This window comes from Hermetia illucens, chromosome 2, assembly GCF_905115235.1.
Source record: "Hermetia illucens chromosome 2, iHerIll2.2.curated.20191125, whole genome shotgun sequence".
Lineage (NCBI taxonomy): Eukaryota > Metazoa > Arthropoda > Insecta > Diptera > Stratiomyidae > Hermetia > Hermetia illucens.
The window spans coordinates 41,311,818-41,339,726 of NC_051850.1; the positions used below are offsets into that span (position 1 = coordinate 41,311,818).

General features: G+C 43.1%; 1 protein-coding gene across 1 annotated transcript; it reads right to left on the reverse strand.

Moving 5' to 3' along the window:
* Positions 1 to 27,408, reverse strand: LOC119650339 (structural maintenance of chromosomes protein 5). The gene is made up of 18 exons (XM_038053006.1): positions 27,279 to 27,408; positions 26,948 to 27,215; positions 26,786 to 26,890; positions 20,741 to 20,919; positions 20,428 to 20,674; positions 20,264 to 20,362; positions 20,092 to 20,203; positions 19,716 to 19,894; positions 19,547 to 19,648; positions 14,265 to 14,473; positions 14,047 to 14,210; positions 13,652 to 13,987; positions 1,247 to 1,464; positions 974 to 1,192; positions 673 to 897; positions 455 to 612; positions 276 to 393; positions 1 to 219 (listed from the first exon to the last, which is right to left on the reverse strand). Exons 1-18 carry the CDS (start codon positions 27,326 to 27,328, stop codon positions 121 to 123), a joined length of 3,087 nt encoding a protein of 1,028 aa, XP_037908934.1. The 5' UTR covers positions 27,329 to 27,408; the 3' UTR covers positions 1 to 120.
* Between the last annotated feature and the right edge of the window lie 501 nt (positions 27,409 to 27,909).

Consider the following 27,909-nt stretch of genomic DNA (forward strand, 5'->3'; position numbering starts at 1 on the left):
TTATTTTATAGAAAACTATATTGAACTGTGTATCAAAAGTGCATTCTTTCCTTGGTAGAAAAACAAAACCATAATAATAGCCTTATATAGAGAAAAAGTTATAAAGAAATAACCTTCGGATTATTTCACTGCGTTGTTGAAAATATCTGGCGACGACAGGTTACCATTGAAGACAATGATAGCAGTCAGCAATTCACTAGACTTTAGATCAGGAAGAAGCTGAAAAATAGGAACAAGTTAATGAAATTTCAAAGACGATAGTATATAACAGATACCTTGGGGGTAACGAAAAAGTACTGAGAACTTCCTTCTTGACACGTTTCATCCACAATCAGATTGAATACTTTTCGCTCGTTTTTGGGATCCATTCCTTGATTGATTTCATCCACGCATCTATGTCGAAAAGGAACATATTAGGCAGGTGAGAATATTATCAATTATTTTCAAAGTCAACCTGAATGGTACGTGCGTTAAGCTTTGCAATGTCATACTGTAAAGTGCAATGGCAACTGCTCGCTCTCCACCAGATTGTATGAATCTATCCAATGCCTGCAACTTGGCATTGTTCCGGTATTGTACTAGAATTTGAATTCCATATGTATCGTAGTCGTTCTGAAAAAATAGATTCAATCTAAAGGTCCTTTTGGACAGTAAATAGTGTTTGGGACTTACTGGAGCCGTGTGAGTAAGATTCACTTCCCCGGCATATTCCAATCGTGACATGAATTTAGCAAAACTTTCATTTATTCTCTTAATTTTTTCTGTGAAATATGGATACCAAATTTCATGGATTTTATCTATGTCTGAGGACAGTTTGGATTGATCTGTTTGGGCGCTGTTTATTATTCTACGAAGGTGATCTATTTCTTGCAATTGTTGTTTGTAGTTGGTAATGTCCTAATGAAATATATTTCCGATTATTTCCTTTTAAACGTTATTCTGTAATGAATACTCCAAAAGCTAGTCCACTTACCGCTTGGTACTCATTCATGCAATCCGCTCGAGTGTTCATCTCAACCAAATGTTCTTCCAACTCTTCCAAATTGTCAGGTAACTCTGCAAATTGTTCTCGAAATGGAAATTTACGATCATTTCGATGCTTCCCATTACAGGATGCCAATGCTTCACTTTCTTTCGCATTTCGTTTGGCTACAACTTCTTGCTCCGTTTTTTGCAATTTTTCATAGCGTTGCTATGGAAAGTAAAATGGTTACTTCTTGTTACATATTATCTGGTGGTCGCAAACCTTTGCTGTTTTGTATTCATCCTCTGCAGTTTTTAGTTGATTTTCAATGTCTACCGTTTCCTTACTGTAAACCAGTAGCCTGGCCTTTGCATACTCCTTTTTTTCCAGTGCCGCTTGGTATTCCTCAAAACATTTGACTTTACATCGTTGAGTACTTATCATCTTTTGTATCGTTTGGTTGCAAATTGTTTTGAAGTTTTCTGTTTCCTGCTCAATATCTGCAATTAAAATTCGAAATAACATTTTTTCAACAAACTTTTCCACAATCAATTCTTTCATAACTAATGAAGAAATTAACAGATGTATGTAAAAAAGACGGTATTGCTGTCTTTAGAAGTATTTGATAGATCAAAATAGTCGGAATACCGGAAGCTCAACGCTTCGGGTATAAATGTTTTGTGTTCATCTTATGTCATACATATGAGGGCGGTCCGATAAGATCTTAGCTTTACCGCCCATTGGCAGCAATATCGAAATAGAAATTCACTATTGTGTAGTACATTCTCGTAGACGCCCACAGTGAAAATTCCAGCTGAATCGGACTCGTAGTTTTATTTTAACCGCGTATAGAAGCGGGTGTGCTCGCAGATAGAAAAATAGAAAAAGAGCAATATCGGGCGGTGATTCGATTCATGTGTTTGGAAGGGAAATCACGCAGTGAAATCAAAGAGCGCTTGGATTCTGTGTACCGTGACGTTTTTTGATGAGCTACGCCCAGGTGTCCTGAAAACAGGTACCACAGAGAATAACGAGGTAAAACCCAAGGAGCTCGTATTGACAGACCGTCGATTCCAGGTGCGCAAGATAACTGAGAGAGTAGGCATCTCAAAAGATCATGTGGGTCCTATCTCGCATAAAATTTTGTGCATGAGAAATCTGTCGGCGCGCGTCTGCTCACTCCGGATAACAAGCGCAACCGTCAAACCACTTCAGAGCAGTGTTTGACCCTATTTAAGTGCAATCCGAAGGAGTTTCTGCGTCATTTCATGACCGTAACGAAACGTCGGTCCATTGGTACACCAGAGGCCAAGGAATAGTGAAAACAGTGGAGCTAGATTACAAGGGTTTGATTTTTTTTCGCTTGAAACTGATTTTACAGCTTCAAAAATCATCTTCAAATATTATCCCCAGAAAGCCCCAGTAAAGCAGCTAGTCTTCCAAAAAAAGTTATTAAAAAAAATATTTCTTTTGGATCTGCAAGATTATAGTCCCCCCTTGGGATGTGAGGACGTATGTATGATTCAAGATGGTGCTAACATCGAGCTCGAGCGAGATCTTTCCGTAGGAGTTGGTGTGAGTCTCATAAGCCTAATCTGGTCCGCTTAGGTGATCCAACTATTGTTCGCCAGTGGCACATCTGAAATTGCCATAGAAAGTTGCCTTATCTCTGGTATCTATAAGTTTGTGCCCTAGGTTGAAAAAGGACATTACAACGCTGATATGATTATCATTTCGATGATATGGCAAGCCACCGTAACATGCTGTTTCTCCTCCAATTATCTTCCCTTCTTCCTTATCAACGCGCTGAAACGATGGTCCTGTGGAATTTCCCCATTCAATCCTTGCACTATCCACAGAGTAATATTACTTCGTTCGTAAACGCTGAGAATTTGATATTTTTCAGAGTGAGTAAAAAAAAGCGATAATTGTAACGATTTCGAAGAAGGGCAACCATCTAAAGTCATTGAATCAATGGCTGGGGACATTTATGTATCTTATGCAACAAACATGAGCTGTTGGTGATGGAGTCAGGGGCTTCAACTACCGACATGCTGACCTGTTTTATGTCATTAAAAGTGTTAGATCCCGCTCCTATGTGAGGATTTTAAAAAACTTCCAGGCTATCTTGATTAACAACTTGTGTAGAGACATTACTGCAACCAAATTAGCCATAAAAAGTCAAGTGAGCGAGATAAGGTTGTTCTGTTTATATTCACTAACGAAGACGATATTCCCAGTATAACATTCGTTAGTGCTTCCCAATACGGCAAGAGTAAAGGGTGTTAGCAAAGACGGTGTTAAGGTCCATCATGTCTTTTGACGAAGTTCTAACATCAACGCATAATTATCGAAATTCAAAAAATATTGGTAGGGAGCTGCAGATCTTGAACTCACTTTCCGCAATGCGGTCAGACGAGAAGTCGTCGCCATCACGGTAGCTTCTCCTGGTACAGAGACTCTCACCGGAGAGTGGAAAATATCGAACGATATTCTCTTCTCAGATGACAGGTGCTTTAATTTCGTAATCGAGTTCCTCTCGTATTAGGCCAGAGTATTCCGGTAATATGTAACAGGTAAGTGCTAATTCCGCCATGCTGTTAACATATTATGCTGGTCGCAGGTAAAGGTGGAGGATTTGAGGCCACGTACTTTGTATTATCCTCAGTAAAACAAAAATCAAATGCTGAGATCAGGGAAAGAAATAAATAAAATATAGTGGGAGTTATTCTGCTACATTAAAACCTACCTGATCTCTATTGGCGAAAGGTCCCGCGACAGACTGACCAAGAAAATGCAGCCAATGTTGTTAGAAAGAACATGATCGGATCGAATAGCGAATAGCCGACGCGGCAGGATGGGCCCCGGTCCTGTCGAGAAATGGGCAAAACAAATACATGGGGAACAGTAACACGCATCGACTATATTCTCATAAGACGCCCACATTTACCACCGTCAACGAGACCATCGCATCCCAACATCGGTCATTGATTGCGGGAGGAACGCACTGTCCCACCGCACATTAAATGGTAGCGATTTCGTGAGAAGCAAGAAGAAATTAGTTACTAGATTACCAGCCATTACGAATGTGGAAGAGAAAAAATCGGGGAACCAAATTAAAGACAAAATCCACAAAGTGGCCTCTAAAACACTCGGGGTCACCAAGTCAGGTAAGCGATACATCAACCGAGATACTTGGCTTCGGAATGACGATGATTTCAACATCATTTCAAGAGGGTTCACGCAACTGGGATGAAGTGGTGTTCCACAACTGTTGTCCTTTGTGATAGACGTATCGACGAACGTCTCAAATCTAAAATTTACCGCAATGTCGTCCTCCCTGTCGCCCTCTATGGTTCTAAGTGTTGGCCGGCGATAAAAGACAATGAACGGCGTCTTGTGGTAATAGAGACGCAGATTTGGACGAGTGACGTGACACGCTTTGATCACACCCGGGGAAGGTGCTCCGAAGAAGGCGAAAACTGCCCTATCGACCGGAAAAGTGATGGTCACCGTTTTTTGGGATTTACAAACCGTGGTCTAAATCGAAAACCTGTAGAAGGGCAAAAGGACCACAGAGCTCTACTATGCCGAATTATTGGGCCGATTCGACGCCGAATTGTAGAAAAAAAGTCCCATTCGACGAAGAAAAAAGCGCTCTTCCACAATGACAACGGACCTGCTCACATCTCCGTCGCCGTCAATTCGACGAATTCTTTCTGTTTCCAAATTTTAAAAAGTCACTCGCCGAGCAGAAATTTAAGTCGAATGAGGAGGTCATCGCCGCCACGGAGGCCTATTTTGAACACCTAGAGAGAACATTTTTCAGGCGGGTTAAAGAAGTTGGAACATCGCCGGGTCAGTGTATCGAGCTAAAAGGAGACTGCGTTTAGAAATAAATCACCACTTTTCAACAAATTTCGTTTTTCTTTTGAAGGCTAAGTACTTATCGGACCACCCTCGTACATACGAGGGTGCCCGATAAAAAAATGTTCACACCCAACACTTTTATGATTCCACCTTATTAATTACATCTAGACAACATTCAGTCTCGCCTATGTCTGTTTTGGGATTCAAAGTTAAATGTTGGCGTTTTAAAAGGATTGTCATATTCAGATTTAGTTCAGTATCAGTTTGCTTGTAGATTTTGAGGGGGGGAGAGTGAAACCCCTAATTTTTGTGTGTGTCAGGAATGTCAGGAATGAAAAAGTTAAGTGTTGAGGAAAAGGTCCGTATTCTGATTTTGTGGGAACGGGATGATGTTAATAGGGAAAAATCAATTGTTTTGAGGCAAGTATTAGATTTTTTTTTAAAAGTATGCCAGAGATGGCAGTTTGGGACGAAAACAAGGGAGCGGGAGGAAGCAAGTAATTACTCCCCGGGTCAGGCGGTCATTAGAGCGAGCAGCTTTGCGAGATAGATTTGCAACTGCTCCTCAATTACGTGCTGAATTGCTGGAAGGGGAAAATGTGACAGTTAGTGTGAGAACGGTGCAACGACGGTTGAATGAATTAGGACTTAGAGCTCTAAGACCAGCAAAAAAGCTGATTTTAACGAAGGCTATGCTCGAAAAAAGGCTGAATTGGGCATTGGAATGACGTGACTGAACTGTAGGCGATTGGAGGCGAGTTGTGTTCTCTGATGAGTCTAAATTCAATTTGCTGGGATCTGACAATCCGTCCCTAGTGCGAAGAAGAAAAGGAGAGGGGTGTGATCTCCAAGGTGTTGTACGAACTGCACGATATTCTCCCTCACTAATGATGTGGCGATGGGAGTTATCAAAAGAAAGCGTAACTGTGATAGTGGCAGCCAACATGAGTGGTACAGTTAAAAAAAGCTTTTCGTAATCGGGTAATTTCAACATCCTAAATGTTTTAAAAATATACGGCAGTTACCAGTGGATTATGAGAGTAATCGCAGGACCTGCATCACCGCATATGAAAAAAATCCTGTTTTTGGTGGATAATTGTCCTGCACCTCGCCATATTGCTGACCCTGGTGTTTCTGCCTCCTAACACCGCTGCAGTATTATGACCCATGGACCAAGGGGTCTTAACATCAGAGTCAGCGCTGAGTAAACAAAAATTACGGTATTGGATGCTATTTTGATGATTCACGATGCCTGAACCAAACTCAGGCAAAGGACCATTTTTAATTGTTATAAACACGCTGGATTTGTCCTAGTCACTCTAGTTTATACCACGACCTGAAATGCAGATAACTTTGACGAAAAAGATGACGTACCGCTGAGTGTTTGGACAGAGGCTATTGATAATGAGCTACTCATAACAAACTAGGACCTTAACCAATATGCGTGTATCGATAAAGCTATTTCCTCGTACGAGGAAAATGGTAATGTGCAAAATATCATTGCCAACAGACAAGATAGTGGCGTTGATGATGGCGGAACCCATAAGAGTGGTTGGACCCCCACTGCGTCTGAAGCTCTCCTGGCTGCAGACACACTGAACATGTTTGTTCAAACTAACTGTTATAATTTATCCCTCTTCTCGCGTGACATCAGAGCTAGCAGTTCGAATAGTTCTGCTACTGGAACGCCGGCAAGGCATCTCGAGAAGAAATCATTACTTTGTAGTTCGAGTTTCAGGAAGAAACAACCGGTGTCAGTACCAAAATAAAATGTTGAAATCACGTGCAAAGCAAGCCAAATTCTCTGTCTCTCAACTAGAAAGTGGTGAACATTACACTGACAAAAGCTGTCAAATGCAAACGAAAATAGTTTCCCTGTATCCCTGCTTGTGCTATTACCATCCACAAGTCACAAGGTGGGACGTTTCATGTCATTGTTTATAAGTACTCTCGAAAGAACCACAACAGTTGGTGTACGCAGCGATAAGTCTGGTAACGAATATAGACGGCACATCATCACAGACAAAGATGCTCCCTTCATCTTCATATACAGTCGGGATGCTAACGACTTCCAGACTGCGCGGGATAATGGTAATGAATACGTTCGACTCCGTGGACACGCAATTCAAACAATCACTAAGAAACTATAGTGATTCGAGTTTGTCTGCTCATTCCATGGATATTGAAACGGATACAGTGATACCCAGGTCTGATTATTTGGTATTGACTGAAACGTGGATGCATAACAATTATTATCCAGTTCTAGTTAATAATTATGAGTGTGTATCCCGGCAGAATAATCGCTCGGATTCAGATACAAATCCAGCTGGTGGAGTAACAATCTATCGCAAATTATCACCCACATCCACGGCCAAAGTTCTCCAAGTTACACTCCAAGTCTGACACAAACGTGTCATCAAAAACACAGTTGACCTGTGCCTCGCCGAAATTAGATGCTTCGCTGCGGATACAATGTTTAAATTTGTATTTGGCGCCGTGTATATTCATCCTGGAGCATGTATCCAAAACATTGGCATGTTGCTGTACCAAGCACATGTTCCATATGTTCAGAACAGCCAATGTATGCCACCATTCTTGATGGATATTGATGCCGATGTACCAATTCTTCTTTCCGGCGACTTCAACACAAACGTGAAAAATGATGATGCATTCCTCAAATACATGAAAGATACGAACACCCTCGGATGCGTATCAGATGTTAATAAGTCAACAACGCTGCGAGGAACGACCATCGATTTGACTTTTTCAAGACACATTTCACTTGAAACACTCCCCCTTGATTTCGTACTTTTCCGATCATAGTCCTATCTTTAACAGAATAACGCAGATTGGAAGATCATAAATACAACACATGTATCATAAACGGTCTGACTGCGGTGAAATCCTTAGTAAGGAAGTGCTTTAAAATGAAGGCAAAATCGAGTGAACTGTCTAGCGAGTACGACCAGGGAAATCCTTTACCCAAAGCGGAGTCGACTATCCGGTCCTCTAACTATCAAATGGAGTAGTATAAGGGGAAGAAGGACACTAAAAAGGTATATCGTTGTTTTTGTATATTTGATCACTAAACCCTTGAGCCCACCTTGAGCAAGCAATCTGACAGCCAATACATACATCGCGGCCATTAGACGTTACGTGGCAAGCAGCAGAATGGTTCACATTCTGATTAGTGTCAATGGAACTGTTTTCAGCGAAACAAATACAATTTTACTGAGAGCATGGTCGCTGAAGTGTAGGAGACACTGACTGCAAACAACATAAACTCGAAATTCATTCCACCAGGCAACCTTCATTTCGGCGATATTTGGAAAACCGCAGTGAAATCAATGAAGCGACACTTACTAAAAATGGTTGGTAGTCGTGTACTCAACATAGAAGAGATGTGTATGGTGTTAGCGGAAATTAAAGCCTGCATGATCTCAAGGCCTTTAACACCGGTTAGCAGCGACCCTAATGATTTCTATTTCCTAACCGGGCATAATTTATTAGAATGGCAATGACAACACTGGGATCAAGCATAAATGACAGTTGGTGCAAAAATTTGAACAACAATTTTGGCAACAATGGGATCTGGAGTATAAAAACAAGCTCAGTAAAGGGCGAAATGGTTTACAGCAAACCAAGATATGCATGAAGGTGACTTGGCGGCCATCAATGCATTGGTCACTAGGCAGGATCATAAAGTTGCATCCTGGAACCGATAGCTTAGCTAGAGTCGTAACCATCAAAACTGTTCGTAACGTCATTAAGTAGCCCATCACCAAAGTTTGTCCGTTACCGAGGCGCGATCGAGTTAACAATTGGACGCTGCAACAAAGTGAAAACTATCACATCGATCGCTATTAAGGAACTTCTCAGAAACGAACTTTACAGCTTAGGAGCAGTGTTTCAAAAGCGTCAAAAGTCATGTTCACTTTAGTAACCTGTCTCGCATGTTTAGTCCCAGCAAATGCAAACTACACCGTGAAATACCCTGAAGGAAGAATTTAAGGGAGGGGGGGGGGGGGGGTGATTTCACAGTTTAGGCGAGAAAAACTACACAGTGATTGACGTTCCCGCGGGCTACACTGATATCAATTACGATTGTCGAAAATATTTCGACATCATTGAAGAGGCGCTGGCCAAGTGCGAAGCTGAGTCTACGTTCAAGCCCTATTGTATAGTCGATACGCCGCGCAGCCTCAGTCAGCATGCAAACTGCGTTGTAGTCGAAATTTATGAACGCATCAACGAAATGACATATCCTTATCAAACATTTCAAGTGACAAACATGATGTGAGAAAAATTAGCCCAACTCAGTGCTTGGATAAACCTATCTCCTGAAAACAGATCCGTCGCCTTAATTTACAACGATAGCCGCGAAGACATGGAGTAGGCATATTGAAGTACCTTCTCCGTGCACTTTGAAAATATCGTCAAATATTCTCACAGCGAGTGCTCTCGCTATCGACAACGTTTATATACGAGTGGCGTACATCAAACCCATCAAGTTACTTTCTAACATAACCGATGGTCTTTCGGAGCCCAAATCATGTAAAATCTTTTTTCACCGGATATAGTCATGTGGGGTATCAAATGAAAGGTCTCGATTAGTACTTTTCAAAGTCTTAGTTTTGAGATTTGTTACAGAGGCGGGGAGTGGGAGGGGTGGAAAGTGATGAATTCTTTAACGAACCCATTCTCAGAAACTACGCCAAGCTTCCGGTTTCCCGAATTGTTTTTTATTATGTTAGTATACATGCCCTAGAAGTACGATAAATTTTTATTGTCTATGTTAGCCGCTATTGAAAAAAACAAATACGTGTCTGAACGATAAATTTTGGCACCCTAACTGGAAACACCGAGGAACTCGCAAGAACTCTTCGAAAAAAGGCGGATTGGTATCTGCGCTCTGCAAGAAACCCGATGGTATGGTGCCAAAAGCTGCGATATTGAACGCGAACGCGGTAGAAATGGCTTTAACTTCTCTATTTTGGTAGCCCATACACTCAATACGGTGTTAGTATTGCCATCTCAGAGGGTTTCCGTGATGCCATTAAAGAAGTCGAACGATTTGATGATCGGCTGATGAAGCTCACCATTATATCAGCTGATCGCACTATTCACTTCTTCACCGCGTACGCCCCACAGACAGGTCGACCTGATGCCAAAAAAGATGCCTTCTGGCAACTTCTCGATGAAAGGACCTGCAACGTGCTGGCTGACGACTATATCATCATTGCCGACGACTTTAATGGTCATGTGGGTGAAAAGGCAGACGATAACAGGTGCCATGGAGGAAAGGAATTTGGAGCGCGCAATGAGGGTGGTGAGCGTATAATGGATTTCGCGGACACCCATGACCTTGTACTTATGAATACATGGCTCATCAAACGATTGTCTCATCTTCCTACATTTTATAGTGCAAACAGTAAAACGCAAATCGACTATATTCTCATAAGACGCCGACATTTTAACGCTGTCACTGATTGCAACGTCGTTCCCTATGAAACCATCGCACCTCAACAGTGACCGTTGATTGCCGTCCTGCGAATTAAGCCACCGACAAAACATTGTGAGGAACGCACTGGCCCGCCGCACATTAAATGGTGGTGATTTCGTGAGAAGAAAGAAGAAATAATCTCACTTACGCGATTACCAACCATTACAAATGTAGAAGAATCGTGGAACTAAATGAAAGACGATCCACAAAGGTGCCTCCGCTACACTCGGGGTGATCAAGCCAGGTAAGTCGTACATCAACCGAGATACTTGGCTTTGGAATGACGATGTTAAAATGAAGGTCCGTGAAAAGAAACGTCTCTATCACAAGTTTCTCGGCGACAAAACGCTCGCCAATTGGCAAATTTATAAGAATGCCAACCGGTAAGCAAAGAAAGCGATCGCTGTCACCCGAGCGGACCATTACAAAAATCTTTACGATAAACGGGGCACTCGGGATGACGAGAGAAATCTGTATCGACTTGCCGAAAGCCGAAACGAACAACCAGAGGATATAGAACACTTCTGTTGCGTTAATGACAAGAACGGTACTTTGCTTACCAACCGTCGAATCGCGACGGATAGATGGCGAGATTATTTCGAGCAGATTTCAACTGAAGAATTTGCTCATCCTCCACTTCCACAATCATTGCCGACAGTGGAGCAGTTTCACCTATCAGTGTAACTGAAGTCGAGGAGGCATGAAATCGGGGAATGCCACAGAACCTGACATCGCATCTGAGCTCTGGAAAGAGAAAAGCTAGGACCCAACACTGTAGCTCAGTGAATTCTTTAATCGGGTTATTCAGGAAGGAAGAGCACAATCTGACTGACAAGAAAGTACCACTGTTCCAATATGGAAAAAGGAAGGTAGTCCAGCAGAATGTTCAAATTACCGTGTGATCTGGTTACTTTCCCATATCATCACGATTTTTGAACGCATTCTTGACAACCGTATTGGCGAAATCGTTGAAATAACTGTGGATCAAGCCGGATTTGTCAGGAACTGCGGAACTACTGACACAATACACTCTGCGCGGTTATTCATGAAGAAACACCGTGAGAAACATCGCCCTCTTTACATTGCATTTCTGGATCTACAGAAAGCGTTTAACCGTGTGCCACACCAACTCATCTGGTATGCTTTACGACAACACTTAGTGTCAGAAGAACTCGTGCGCTGGGTTCAATTGCTCTACCATGATCCGAAAAGTAAAGTTTGAAGTGTGGCGGTTATATCAAAATCGCTTCGTGTTTCTGTTGGTGTTCATCAAGGTAGGGCCCCTCACCACTCCTCTTTATTCTTGTTATGGATATCGTCACAGGGGACATCCAACGTCCAACGTGCAGATGATGTTTTCATAGCGTCAAATAATCCGAGTAACTTATCCAAAAATTGATTGATCGGCCTCATGCGCACGGTCTGCGAATGAAACTGAATAAAACTGAATTTTTGACAAACGACCCCCATGAAACAGGCACAATCACTGTCAGCGGCAGTGCCCAGAACTGAGCGATTTAAATACCTCGGATCAACGCTATTAGCCAATGGAGAACTGCGCTATGAAATTGCTTCACGCATTAATACAACCTGGATGAATTGGCGTTCCACAGCTGTTGTTCTTTGTAATCGACGCATCAACGAACATCTCAAATCTAAAATTTACCGTAATGTCGTCCGTCCTGTCGCTCTCTATGATTCTGAGTGTTGGCCGTCAATAAAAGACAATGAACGGCGTCTTGCGATAATGGAGTGGCATGATACGTTTTAATCGCATCCGAAATGAGGATATCCGTGATCGATAAGGGGTTGCACCAATCGGTGAAAAACTGCGAGAGAGGCGTCTTCGATGGTATAGCCACGCAATTCGTGCTAACGAGAATTCACTTGCCAAGATTGGTCTAAACATCAAAGTCGATGGTAAACGACCAAAAGGCCGGCCGAAACAACGGTTGCTTGATACGCTGGATAGGGAGACTCGAGATTGCATCCAAATAATGCATCTGATAGGGCCAAATGGCGAAACCGATCACGGCGAGCCGACACTTGTAAACGGGACAAAGGCTTAAGAAAAAGAAGAAGAGCCGCTATTATTAGACGTGTTTGTATGAGCTCGGCAATTTTCGTTAGTTTAGAAATTCGATCTAAAAGTTTGTGTAAAATTTTACGTAAAAAATTAAATGTAGCAAAGTGTGTGAAATATTAACAAAGGCCTATGGTGATTCTGCTATGAATAAAAGAAGAGTTTACAAGTGGTATAAACGTTTACAAGAAGGCCGTGAAGACATTGAAGACGACGGACACGCCAGCACATCAGCAACCGGTGAAAACATGGAAAAAGTGGAAATGGTTGAACTTAAATCAAAAGCAATAGCGGAGTCAACGATGATCCGGGAATACTGAAACGTGTTATAACAGGTGACGAAACATGGGTTTACGAATATGACATAGCAACTAAGGTTCAATCGCCCCAGTGGAGACATTCTGGATTGCCAAGCCAGAAAAAGGTTCGAACGTAAAGGTGGATGCTCACTGTATTCTTCGATTTTAATGGCATAGCACATCATGAATTCTTTTGCGTGAAGCAATCCGAAACAACGTCCGGATTTGGGGCAAGACCAATCATGGCTTTTGCGCTATGATAATGCACCTGCTCACACTTCATTGCTTGTTCATGAATTTTTGTCTAAACGCAATACTGTAATGATGCCCCAGCGTCCATATTCAGCGGACATGGCTCCATGTGACTTTTTCTATTTCCGAAAATAAAGAGAAAACCGTCGTTTTGCAAGTATTGATGGCATTAAATGTGCATCGTTGAAAGAGCTAAAGGGTATTCCAAAGATCGACTTTGCGAAGTGTTTTGACGATTGGAAGAAGCGCTGGCACAAGAGCATAATATATAATGGGGACTATTTTGAAGGCGACAACATTAATGTAGACACATTAACATGTTTTCTTGGTTTCAAGTTGGAACGCGCATAATTGTAAACGTTTGTAAATATTTTAAATGTATAAAAAGAATGTATATTGATAAATAAAGCCAGTCGAATAATTAACGTGCTTTAACTCAATTGGTTTTCTTGCCAGTTTGGCTAATTAAGAAATGGTTAACCAACAACAGGTCTTGTTAAATTGACATCATACCAGAAGGGTAGCCCCGCGGGAAAATATGGAGAATATTTTTATACACAAAAAGACAAATATACCACTTCTTTGGTTTTCGCCAGCTGTCCCTAACCTTCAGTTATATTTTCTAAATACAATTTAGGTTTTTATGTCAGTGATAATAACTTTCGTAAAATAATACTCACCGATTTCGTCGCGCTTTAGCCTAGCTATTTTTTGTTCTTGATCTTTAACGTTCCTCTTTATATCTCGTATGGCCAACATTTTACCTTCCAATTTTGCTTTCATTTTATTAATTACATTCACTTGTTCATTGCATTGATTAATCTTAGCTTCAATATTATTTCGATTATTTTTCAATTGATCAGTTGTGCGCGTGATATCCTGCAAGCGGCCATTCAGCGCATCTAATTGCGTTTCATCGATATCAGCACAAAGTAAATTTTGTTCACTTATCCTTGAACAAACTGACGAAGCTTCGCCAGAATATTTCGAAACGATTATCTGAAATCGGTTTTGACCTGAAAAAATGTAAATAGATTAAAAAACAACTGATAGCCCATGGAAAGTTGTTTAATACTTGAAAAGAAAAGTCTTATGTCACGAGGGAGCCTCTCAACATGGTTCTCTACTTCGTCGCTGGCTACCAAAGTCTTGTGTATCTGGTAAGCTTTACATAGGTAGTTCAAAATAGGAGCCGGCCCCTCAATCATATCTAGAAGGTAAGAATAAAATCCCCATTTCCTACGAAAAAGAAAAGAATTAATATGTTTGTAACTTTTATGATATAATGCTTACTTCAAGTGCGATATAGGTGTGTCTGCTCGATATTGACATTGCTCAGCTGGATCAGAATGCAAGACATTGATTTTCAGATGTTGCTCATTACACAGTTTTTGAATTAACAAGTTAACATCTTCTTTTTGCGTGCAGACAAATGCAAGCAAATCACGTCTAGCTACAGTATTTTCGATATACTTTGCGTCACTCGGCTTTTTCACTCGCAACTGAAAACGTTGGCCAAAAGTAAACGTTAATTATAAATGCTTGTAAATTAGCTCTTAAAATAGTTGAATATAAATGATTCTAGCGATTTTCCTATAATGTCGAAACTAATGCAAAGGCGAAAATTTGATTTGTTGCTGATTTGCCTGGAATCAAGCTTCTTTGGTATGGGCTGGAGATGTTCTGGGCGTATGGGGCTATTCCACATAGCAAAATAGCGGAGAATATCTTATAGATGATACTCAGCAACGTGATACCTCTATAATTGCTGCCCCGCGTGACATCTCCCTTTTTATGTATAAGACAGATAATGCGTCTTTGACAGTCATCAGGCATTGACTCGCTGCCCCACACCACAGGTTATTTCGATAGAAGATAAAACCATAATTAAGCAAATTACAAGTAATAGCACAATATGAATATTTAGGACATACATATAGAATAAATATTATTGGGTGCAGGCATAATGTATTATATTTTATATTGCCTGTACCATAGTTGTAGTTTTCCACTGACATATTCTTATCTTAAGATAATAACAGGACGTTGCTCGAAGAACGCATCTTGTTTTGTAACATGTGTGAACGGGCCTGGTAATAAAAATGGTACAAGCATAATGTTATTTATATTGCTTGTACCCTATTTCGTAAGAAATGTGTGGTCGTTAATGAAGACACTTTGACCTGCGCATTGTAAAATGCAATATGGACATGTGCGCGACACATGATAAAGATAGGATAGTGTTTGCAAGATAGGTTACTTTGTAAGAAATATTGTAAGTAGTTTTTAGTCAAAATTTGGAATTTAAATAAAACGGTCGTACGATCCTTCCCAAACGGACTCAAATTGAATTTTATTTTAATTTACATGCTTCCTGTTCACTCTTTTTGAAACATGAAGCATAGACACAGGCTGGGTAGGTGGGAACAAAATGATTCCCCGTGGATACAAATTGGCTATGGGGAGGACATCTCTAGGAGACGAGAAGAAATAAAGTTATGGACCGGGGAAGTGAAAACATCGAGCGGAAAAGTAAGTCAGGCAACACAAGTGACGCCCATTCAAAATACGGGAAAGAAGACACCGGGGAAGCGGTTGCGTGAACGATTGAACAAATCAACAAGACAAGGAGCAGGCAGCAACAAGTCCCTGGAATACAGGAGAATACTAAATGGAAATCACAGATGAGGTTGATAGAAAGCAACTGGCAAACGGTTCAGGACTTACTCTTCAAAACCACCCGCGAGAAAGATATCGACGTGGCCATAATGAGTAAGCTACATCGAAATCGCGGTTTTAGTATTTACGTTAAAGTCTAAACTGGTCAAGCGGCGCCGTGCGCCGGAGAACAAGTCTTCCAGGAAATAATAGAACTATGGTGAAGCGAACAATTGGCGTAACGATTGCACTCAATTGGGAACTCTCCGGAGTGAATCGATCATGACCCCTCAATAGCTGCTGTATTGGTACGGGTGCGACCGTTTTAGAGAAAGGGCCCGGCAGCATGATTTCGCCCGCTCGAAACACAACTTGCTTTAGTCGGCGTCACTACGGACGGCAAGTAGTCTAACCACGGACTCTTCGGGCTGCACGAGCAAACAATTGAGCCTATCTTCAACGTGCTAGAGGACTGCTCCTACAAAAGGCTGAAATTGTTGCTCATTAAAAGAAACGGCTAAACTAAATTACTTCCTGATAGAGCTCACGGTAGGTGACCATGCGCTAAGCCAACTGTTGCGCGAGATGAAGCGGTTCGGTGATAATAAAATTGGCACCGGGCTGCTACAGTCTTTGTGGTTGTAGATACTTCCGGAAAGCACACAGACCCCTGGCATGTTCGGATTCGGGGTCGCTGGACACGTTGGCCGGCACCATCCAAAAAATCCAGAACGGCGAGGTATCGCGTGACATATCAGACCAGGTGCCCCAGCTGCTGCAGATGGTGGCAGCGATAACAGACACCGTTTCTATATTGGGGAAGACAGTCGGTGCTTTGCGTTTGGAAAGTAACACTAGATCACGGCCTAGATCCGTCTACACAAGAGGGCGATCACGTGGTAGGTCGTCGGAGCCCTAAACAACTGCCGGAGAATATTGATACCACCGAAGGTTTGCGAAAAAATGTCCTCGAAATGTATCAATTTGTTTCGCCAAAACAACTAGACTTCCCAGGGGCTCTGGCGACGGCTACCCGAATTGCAGCGCCACGTCACCTAACAATTTATGACCCACTGAGCCGGCGCCACTGAGTCTGAGCATTTAGACATGCGACGTAAAACTTTCAGAGATTCGTCCACTATGCAATCTGAAAAGTTCACTTTTGTTTCATAGATTTGGATGAAGTTCTAGTCGCGTTGACATATGCAAATTCTTACAATCGCAAATGTGATCTTCCGGTCATCTGATAACATCGGAAGGCATCCAATCGGGCACAGCCTAAGCGCAAGCGATATCGGCTTCATGCTTCCAAAAACAGTTAAAGAGTGTGTGCTTGGGAATGTTAAACTTAAGTCACTCACTTTTGCTTTGAAGTATTGGTTTGGGGGAAAAGAAATGTCGTATTTGTGATCGAAATTTGACGCTTTATTTAACATACTTAGAATTATCCAATTTAAGTCTAATATGCGCCGTTTTGTTCGCAAACTTGCCCCCCCCCCCCCCCTTATTTGCAAAAAAAATCAGACAGCCAGTTTTCACAAGCCTCTTTTGAGGCCAACTTAGTAGCATCAAGAACGTTTTGCATGGACCGGAGGAGATGGCCACGTCCGAACTATACGGTGGGTGCGATAAGACATCCCATCCGAACTCCCGTAGCTTCTGGCGGGTCATCTTTGATGATGATGTGAGGCCAAGCGCTGTCCTAGTGGGACACAACACCATTCTTATTGACCAATTTTGGCCGCTTCTGGTCAATCGCCTGCTTCAAACGATAGAGTTGCTCACAGTAGAGGACCGAATTGAGGATCTGGCCATAGATGAGCAGCTCATAGTGAATGATTCCCTTCCAATCCCACTAAACACACAGCAAAACCTACTTGGCCGTCAATGCGGGCTTGGTGATGGTTTGGGCCGGCTCGCCGCGCTTCGACCACGATCTTTTTCGCTTGAGGTTGTCGTACGTGATCCACTTTTCATCACCAGTCACCATCCGCTTCAAAAATGAGTCGAATTCGTTCCGTTTCAGCAGTGCATCGCAGGCGTTGATTCGGTCCAAGAGATTTTTTTTCGTCAACTCATGTGGCACCCAAACATCCAGCTTTTTTTGGAATCCCATCTTCTGCAAATAGTTCCAAACGGTTTTATGGTCCTTACCCAGTTCCTGGCCAATCGAGCGAATGCTCACATGCCGGTCTACTTGGATGATTTGGATGATTTCGACGATTTTATCGGCTTCTACGACGATTGGCCTACCAGTGCGGGGTGTACTTTCGACATCCTCTACACCAGAACGAAATCAATTGTACCAACGCTGTGCTGTGCGAATCGTTACAGTATTGGACCCATAAACCTCACAAATCCACCTTCGCTGCATTTTTACCTCCCAGTTAGTATAAGTATAAGTAGTAAATCTTTGAAGCGCTATAACTTCAGACTGAAAAGTACGATCACAACATTGCACAGATTGTGGCACAGATTGTCGTCTTCAAATCGCCGTATAGTACGACCCGATGCGATAAGTGCAACACAAGATATGTTCAAGTGTTGCCATCTATTGACAAAATACGACATTTCTTTTTCCCCAACCCAATACAACCTCGACAAAGCGTCTTCCGCCAACTTGGCATCTGAGTTCATCAGCCAATACACTTTCAACATTCAATACGTGTATGGAAAGGATGAAGTAATTGCCGACACTTTGTCACATGTTGTGGAAATCAAGATCCCCCCCACCGTTGATTTTTCGGTAATCCCGGAGGCGCAGATGGGCTACGCAGTTTTACAGAGTCTCAGGCTCAATTCCAAATGCACATTTAGGGAATTTTCTTTCTTCGGCCCAAAATGTAGTATATACTGTGAGATTTTAGCCCAAGGCCATATATTCCGGCCAATTTTCTTAAGAAAATATTTCACGCCGTTCACGATATAGCACACTCAGGCATCCGGGCAACGAAGCGGTTGGTCACCGAAAAATATTTCTGACAGTCCATGGACAAGGACATTAATTCTTAGATAAGACGGTGCATCGTATGTCAGAAGTGCAAGACTATGAAACATGTGAAGAAAGAGATAGGAGTGTTCCCACCACCAAGCGCTTGCACACAATCCATCTCGACATATTCAGCCCTTTACGAGACTGATACGGTTTCAGCAATTGCCTTACGATACCTTTGAAAGACATTTCTGCAGAAACTTGTGCAAGGCCCCCTTTCGACCATGTTTCGGTGTGCCGGCACCCATAATCACTGGCCAGGGAAAGCAATTCGACTCCTCCCTATTCTCGAAGTTAGGCAAACTCTTCAGCTTCAAACATCAGTACAGGACGCTGAAAGTCGCTATAATGGCCGAAGATAGCCATTCTTTGTTGCAAGTTCTGCCGCTCGTCCTCTAGCCATGAATTTACTGTAAGTCCTGTAGAGCTAATAAATGGGGAACCTGGGACTCCCCAGCGACCTTGCACTGGAGTCTAGGACGCATCTCAACACTACCGGATAGTTGCGTCTACTCAAGAATGGGGAAGCTGGAGTAGCCAGGACCAGCCAGGACCCGCCAACCACGAAAACCGTAGCCAACGTGCCCGGGCATTTCGTATTCTGTACAGCTTACCTTATGCGGTTCTCGAGCGAGGTTCACACTCTTTCATCCTCGACTCGGAGGCACACTTAAAGAGGGTTTCCCTGGCCTGATTAAAGCCCAGCCGTAGCCAGGAAGAGGATTGCGTGACCCGTCCATTTTGACTTGCCAGTTGAAAGAGTTATTCGTCTGACAAGTTGCTGAAGAGCCAGTCCCCCCAGTATTGTAAGAATGATTCGCAATTTCACAACAATATACCCAGGAAAAAAATTGATTGCATCAAGCTATGGTTAAGCAGGCCATAACCATCTAACTAAACTGATATGTCGATGAATAAAACTTACCTCAAGAATCAGTGGTTCATACACATGCCCTTCGAATATGTGACGATTTTTCCGCAGCCATTGTACACCTGTATAAGCATCGGTGTTGAGTTGGCGAAGTTTCTAGAAAATCATTTAATTTTACAGAAATATTTCTCATAAAGTGCAATTATTTTCAATAGATACGTACGTTGAGACGACGTTCGCCTTCATTTTGGATTCTATTGATTCGATTTCGAATGCTATTGAGTTCCGGTTGGTAATGGTCAATTTCGTGGTTGATATCGATCCGCCGTTCGTTCAGATTCCGTATTTCTGCTCTTTTTCCTTCGATATCGGCGTTATAAGATGCTAATTCTTTTTTGAACTCTGAGAAGTTTAACATGAAAGGAAATTGGTTAAAATAATGCGGAAATACTCGGGATGGATTAGTGGTTAGAGCGCTAGGCGTCGTAGCAGAAGATCGCGATTCAAATCTCACTCGTGACAGCGCGATTTGTATCGAATGAGCGCATCAGTCAAATCACGGTGATAATCATGGGTGAGCAGTGTTGATAGAAAATTACCTGAACCGGATATCGATTCAGTAGCAACCCTCAAATCTTGTACGTAGCCTTCAAGAAGACGATTGGCTTGCACTATTTCGTTTTCTCGTTCTGCCATGTCAGTTTTCTTGCTCTAAATCAAAGGAAAACTTTTAATCTGTGGCACTCCATGAAATGAATGAGTATCTCTTACGTTCAGGTTACGTTCAGCAGTCAGTATAGTATCTTCACATTCGGCAAGACTTTCTTCCAGCTTATCCAGTTGGGCAGACAATTTGGTAACATTATTGGCCTAAAAACAAATCATTGCCCCGATTACCCCTACACTGCAATTTTAATGCCGGAAATTGAACTTACCTCATTGGTTGCGTTGCGAGAGAGTTTTTCGCGGGTGGCAATGATATCTTTGGAAAGATTTTGCATATCTTTGAAAATCTTCTCATCTCGAGTCACATCGTATTGCGCTTTCTTCATTATTTCGCTCATTTTGTCTAAGTCCTTCTGAATTTCATCGAATTCGAGCCAAAGTTTTTTCTTTTTTCCGATTTCGATGTCGTTGATGAATTTTTCTCGAATTTTAACCTTTTCAATTATATCTTTCAATCTACGAAAAAAAAAAGTATTTGAGATGTGAACAAGTTGCTGAAAGAGGACAGAGTCGGGTTCTTACTGAGCATTTCGTTCCTCCAGTTCCTTCAACCGTTTTTGATTGTCAAGAAGCGTGTTACCACCAGTTCGTTGAATGTTTCTGAGCTCTTTCAGTTTCGCGAAATGTTGAATCATCTCAGGTGTGCTGATTGCTTCTTGTGTACTGTTCAACAGTTCTTGTGGATTCATTTTAGCGAAATCCTGTAATGTAAAATTTTGTTCATATCTGAGCCACTTTGGAACTACATTAATATTAGCAATCTTAAAAAGGCGCTCAATATGTTACATTTGATACCTTACATGACTACGATCGGCGAAAAATAAACATATTTTTCCACCTAAATGAGGAATTCTGGGGAGCGGGTAGTATAGGTCCCAGGGAGAACACGAATTGGTACCCATGATGGAGCATAACACCTAGGAAACACCTGCCGAACCAACATCATAAGCTCTACTACCAAACCATATCTCCACCTCCACATGATGATCGCTGGGAGTTTTTTCTTCATGAAAAACTGCAAACGGAGGAGGATGAGGGCGAGTCTCTCGCGCCTAAAAACGGGACAAATTGTACCAACTGGTCTTCTAGGTTAGGGGTTGGGTAGGAATAAAGAGCCTACACGGAAAACCCAAGTTACGGAGCCACAAAAGGAGTGCGAATGATTTGCGCATTTTTTTCATGGAACATCCACTCCCTGTACAGAAAAGGAGCTGCCAAGCAGGTAGCCAATGCCGTGTCCCAATATAAGACTGATGTAACAGGGTTACAGGAGATGCGCTGGACAGAGACAGGTTTTCTGAAGAGCAGCCACTGCATATATTTTAGCGGTCATCTAGCAAACCATGCCCTCGGAGTAGGTTTCCTAGTCAGCTAAAAAGGAAAAACCTGTTGTTATCGGCCGGGAAAACATAAGAGAAAGACTATACACTTTGCGCTTTCAAGCAAATTTCGAAATAGAGTGGCCCGGCCTTTTTAGTATAGGAGCAAAACCCCAAGGATTCAGAGAGTCGCAGCTACCCTGGCATTTCTCCTATCCATCTCCCCCTTTTTCGCCTTAAAGGCATTCGCCTTGAGCGTGCCACTCGGCCGCACGTATCCTTGTTCTGCAGCATGGCCCCAAATATGGTGCTGCGGACGCAAAACACATTTCCATCGAAAGGTGGTGGCATTCCCATCTTCTACGGAAGCAAAGGTGTGGGAGGCATCATCCATCAAATCTTCGCAATAAACGCACTAAGACGACCGTGATTTCCCGATTGTGTCCAGGTAAGATTGAAAAAACCTATGTCTACTGAGCAGCTGAGTTAGGTAATAGTCAACCGTACTGTGCCTTTGATTGAACCACAGTCGCATGTCTTTTATGAGATGTACGATCCATCTACCCCTCGATTCTCTTTCCCAAGAGTGCTGCCAAGTGGGTTCCTTCTTCCTTATTTCCCTCTACTTTTCTGAGGTATAACATATAGATCTCCTTTCGGTAGCATGAAGAGTGGTTGGAATAACTCCTATAACCATTATTGCTGGCTTCGAGACGGTACAATAAACGGACACAACTCGCAGAGCCTCTCGGCTTTGTACCTGCGCTAGGCGCTTGCAGTAAATTTCCTTACTGAAGAAGACAAGAAGGGTAAAGGAGGACGAATTGAACGGCGCTCGTCAGCAAGCGACGCCTGCTGGATGAGAGACCTCCGACATTAGACATTATCCGTGTTTCTCGGTATCCGAGGTTGGTGAAACCATAACCTGAATATGGAGAGCTGTGAGAACTCCAGAACTAGGGAGAATCCATGTGGGCTGAGCTTGCTCAACTGTGTGTGCGGTAACCATGACCAGATATGATTCATCAGGCATCTCGAGTCGTAGAAGATTATCGTATAAAGCTTTCCAAAAGTCTGGACCAAGGATAGATCCCTAAGCCGGCCTCGTTACTTCGTTTTTTTATTTGAAGTCCCTCAACATCCGCAATAGGTAGTCTGCAGTATGGAAACGATTTTCCAATGCCTCAAGTGGCATCGCCTTGCAGACTTGAAGGCGTTCAAAGGACTTTGGCGTTATCCGAGGCGTTGTTGACGTATCGGTAGCAGTAAAGTTTGAATTTTTGCAGATTGGTATTCCACGAATTTGTATCCTTTTTAGCCGCCCCTTACGACAAGCAAGGAAGACTTTCAGCCCCAAACTCGCATCGTGAAACATAAGAATCATCATTATCATCAACGGCGCAACAACCGGTATCGCGTCTAGGCCCGCCCTAATAAGGAACTCCAAACATCCCGGTTTTACACCGAGGTCTACCAATTCGATATTCTCAAAAGCTGTTTGGCGTCCTGACCTACGCCATCACTCCATCTTAGGCAGGGTCTACCTCGTCTTCTTTTTCTACCATAGATATTGCCCGTATAGACTTTCCGGGCTGGATTATCCTCATTCATACGGATTAAGTGACCCGCTCTCCGTAACCTATTGAGTCGGATTTTACCACAACCTGACGATCATGGTATCGCACATAGATTTCGTCATTATGTAGACTACGGAATCGTCCATCCTCATGTAGGGGGCCAAGAGTTCGCAATTCTTCTTGCTAAGAACCCAAGTCTCCGAGGAATACATGAGGATTGGCAAGATCATTGTCTTGTACAGTAAGAGCTTTGACCCTATGGTGAAACATTTCGAGCGAAACAGTTTTTGTAAACTGAAATAGGCTCTGTTGACTGCCAATACCCGTGCGCGGATTTCATCATCGTAGCTGTTATCGGTTGTGCTATTCGACCCTAAATAGGAGAAATTATCAAAGGTCTCAAAGTTGTAGTCTCCTATCTTTATTCTTCCCGTTTGACCAGTGCGGCTTGATGTTGTTGGTTGGCTGGTTTTTGGTGCTGGCGTTGCCACCATATACTTTGTCTTGCCTTCATTGATGTGAAGGTTAAGATCTCGCGCTGCCTGCTCGATCTGGATGAAGGCAGTTTGTATGTCTCGGGTCGTTCTTCCTATGATGTCGATATCGTCAGCATAGGCCAGCAGTTAGACCGACTTACCTCTTGAATTTCCCTCAGCATCACGGATCACTTTCTCGAGGGTTAGGTTAAAGAGGACGCATGATAGGGAATCCCCTTGTCGTAGACCGTTGTTGATGTCGAATGGTCTTGAGGGTGATCCTGCTGCTTTTGTCTGGCCTCGCTCATTAGTCAGGGTCAGCCTAGTCAGTCTTGTCAATTTCGTCGGGATACCGAATTCTCTCATGGCCATGTACAGTTTTACCCTGGCTATGCTATCATAGGCGGCTTCAAAGTCGATGAATAGATGGTGCAACTGGTGTCCATATTCCAACAGTTTTTCCATCGCTCGCCGCAGAGAGAAAATCTGATCTGTTGCTGATTTGCCTGGAGTCGAGCCTCTTTGGTATGGGCCCGTGATGTTCTGGGCGTATGAAGTTATCCGGCCTAGCAAGATAATTGCTTCACTGTGAGATATCTCCCTTTTTATGTATGAGACAGATAATGCCACTTTGCCAGTCGTCAGACATTGATTCGCTGTCCCACACCTTGAGCACAAGTTGATGAACTACTTGGTGTAATTGGTCGCCTCGATATTTAACCAATTCGGCTGTAATTTCATCGGCTCCTGGCGACTTATGATTTTCAAGCCGATGAATTGCACAGACTGTTTCTTCTATACTTGGTGATAGTATTTATCCGTCGTCTTCAGTTGGTGGGGCCTCCAACTCGCCGATGTTCTGGTTGTTCAACAGTTCATGAAAATATGCCCATTCTGTCGGAAATCAGATTTGCCTCTTTGTCTCGGCAGGATGAACATCGAAGTGTGTAAGGCTTCATCCTGCTGACTTGTTGGTAAAACTTGCGCGGCTGTGCGGTTGCTTCCTGTACTTTTCGAGTTTACAGACCCTTTGGTTCTCCCGGGCTTCCTTTTTTCATCTGTTAAGTCGGTTCTCCGCTCGTCGGAGTTCGTGATAAGTCTCCGCGCGTGCCCGCGTTCTTTAAGAATGCAGCATTACTTCTTCCGTTCCGTTAGATTCATCGTCAAACCAGCCGTTCCGACTCTTTCTGCGGCTAGGGCCAAGTATGTTTGTGGCCGTATTCATGATAACGTTCTTCAGGTGATTGTGAAGATCATTTGTTAATGCTTCATCTCCAGAATCTCTGTTGACTGCGGTTATTGTGGCATCCATTTCCCTCTTATTGGTGTTGCGGAGGGGTGTGTTGTGGATGGCTTCAGTGTTAACTCTCACCTGATTGTCAGCGGGGATTCTGGGTGGTGTTATTATTCGAGCTCGAAGCACCGTGCCAACGAGATAGTGATCCAAGTCTATATTGGCTCTCCTATATGTTCTGACATTCATCAAGGCTGAGAGGTGGCGGCGTTCGATCAACACGTGGTCAATTTGATTGAAAGTGGTCCGGTCTGGAGAGGCCCACGTATGTTTGTGGACCACTTTCCGCGCAAACCAGGAACTTCCAAAAACCATTTCGTGTGACCCTGCTAATTGAATAATCCAGACTCCGTTATCATTTGTATTTTGATGTAAGCTATGGGAGCCAACGTATCGCCTGAATACGGGCTCCTTCCCTACTTGGCTGTTAAAATCCCCAAGTATGATTTTGATATCATATCTGGGACAGGCTTCGAGGGTTCGTTCTACTGCCTCGTAGAAGGTATCCTTCTCCAACTCTGCAGTCTCCTCTGTACGGGCGTGAACGTTAATGAGGCTTATATTTCTAAATTTGCCTCGCAAGCGCAGAGTACATAGCCGTTCGTTTATATTTTCAAAATCGATATTCATTTGTTGAGCACATGGTTTACTGGATGACCGCTACAATATATGGTGTAGCGATTCTTCTCCAGGAAACTGGTCCCTGTCCAACGCACCCCCTGTAACGCTGTTACATCAGCCCTATATTGGAACATGGTATCTCTGTACAGGGAGCGCACGTTCCATGAGAAAATGCGCAAATCGTTATTCCTTTGTCGTTGCCGGGTTCCTCGCTGTGTTATCCGTCCAGTTCGACGCTCCTATTCTGGCTTCGTAACTTCGGTTTTCCGTGTATGGTTGTCAGCCCTACCCAACCCCCAACCTGGTCCAACCTGGATGAACAGTTGGTACAATTTGTCCACTTTTTAGGCGCGGGAGACTCGTCTTCATCCTTCTCCGTCTGCAGCTTTTCGTTAAGCAAGATCTCCCAGCGGTCGCTACGTGGAGGTGGAGATAGGGTTTTGTGGTAGAGCTGTTGGTGTTGGTTCAGCAGGCATTTCCCAGGTTTTAAGCTCCATCGTTGGTACCAATCCACGTTTCGCCTTGGGACCTCTACTACCCTTTGACCAGAAGAAGAATGCTTGCGAAAAAATGGCATAGACCATTCGAATCTGTTCCGACAGTCGGGCACCGTCATCAGCCCTAAATAGCTGCAATATATCACGCCAAGGTGCGGAGCTGCCACCAGTTGCTGCTGAAACTTGGCTGACTAAACGAAACATTCTTGATGTGGTTAGTTGGTACTGAGGTAGCTGAGAGGATTCACTTGTTAAGATTGGTCTGAACATCGAAGTCGATGGATTGATACACTGGAGCCTCGCAATTGGCATCTGATAAAACAAAATGACGAAGCCGATCACGACGAGCCAACCCCGCTGAAGAAAAAGAAGAGCCAGCTTCTGGCATCCGAGAAACCACTGTCAAGTCTACTCTGAATGGTGAAATTGCAAGGATTCCCCGGGAGCCCAGTGGATAAATTTTACCTTTTGATGGCAGGGAAAAACCTGGGGATCTAGAACCACACTTTTGTTGATCTCTAGAAAGTAACACATAAAAATCCTGAAAGGGCTTTTTGCGGTTTATTCGGAGTGGTGGTCTCGGCTATACGCAGCTAATGTGAGGAGGATCCAGCATTTCATATCCAGCTGCCCGGCCTCCTCTCTGCCTCTGGAGAATGTTCTCAAATTCAGAAAAGCCTGCGAACACTGCAAGCAGGATGCGATCTCCGGGAATAGAACAATGGCTTGAATGCCTTGAGCTTCGGCCCACCGCCCACAAAACACAAATTGTACAAAACTGACCTGAACTCGATCCTGTGGCATGAACTGGCACAAGTTGCTGATTTGTATATTATATTGCGCAATTAGCTTCAAGTACTGGCCTTGGGTCACAGTCTTCCCGTCCACCTGCAAGTAAACAACAACGTGAAATTCGGTCCAGAAACCATACAATTCCCAACTCACGCTATACATTGATTTCCCGCTCAAATCGAACGACCGCCGGTACCTAGCTTGCCTCCGATTCTCATCCACGTAAATCGCAATCTCAATCCAAGATTTCTCCTTTCCATTCTTAACGTAATCGCGAATGTTCGTCGCCCGTGAAAGCAACTTGGGTTCTCCACCCAATCCCAGCACTATGGCAGCAACCAGCGTCGACTTCCCGGTTCCATTTGGGCCAATGATCAGGTTCAAGTACTCTCCGGGGAACACCGTGATTTTATCGTAAGTACTAAACGCGGGAAGAAATCTTTGTTTTCAATAAATTCAGGCATTCATTACGTTCGAAACTTACACAAAATTTTCACAAGACAACGAGTAGATTTTTCCAACAATGGAGCTCATCTTAAAATGCTACGATAAACGTAAAAACTTTAAACTTATCAAATTAGCCGCAAAAGTCAAAATAAACGTCTTAAACCGACATCAAATGTAAACATAAAATTTGACATTTCTTTTGGACGTTTATCACCGCCGAAGCCTCTAGCACAATTCTGAGAGATTCATCTGATTGTTGTACTGAATTTATCAGTGTCCGTGCTTAGTACACACATAGTGCCATCTGGCGGACATTAAATATTTTATCTAATTCAAGCACCAAGCGTGGGTCTTTGGATGCTCAGGAACAGCTACTAGAGGGGATCTAAATTAGAATCCATAGTGCGGCAACTAATCCGAGTCAAGTTGCATTGATCCATAGCTTAGCTGCGACACGAAAATACTCCACGTTTTATCGATTCGGGTGCACCCTATTGACAGGAAAATTATTTTTTATTGAATGACCAAATTTAGTGCTGTTCCCTTCAACACACAAATGTAATTATTCCTCCTATTTCTTGAGCTTCTTCATGGAGGCCTAGCTCTACCCCCTTGAAGACACACCCGAAACGTAGGTAGATATCACTGGCCGCTTCGAGGAGCCCAAC

Bases quoted from the DNA above. Each gene is read 5' to 3' on its own strand.
- LOC119650339 (XM_038053006.1), bottom strand. From the start codon at position 27,328: ATGAGCTCCATTGTTGGAAAAATCTACTCGTTGTCTTGTGAAAATTTT. The intron at 20,675-20,740 runs GTAAGAACCCGA...TTTTTTTCGTAG, and splicing joins CTGGAGGAACGAAATGCTCA to ATTGAAAGATATAATTGAAA. The intron at 13,988-14,046 runs GTATTAAACAAC...ACATTTTTTCAG, and splicing joins CATAAGACTTTTCTTTTCAA to GTCAAAACCGATTTCAGATA.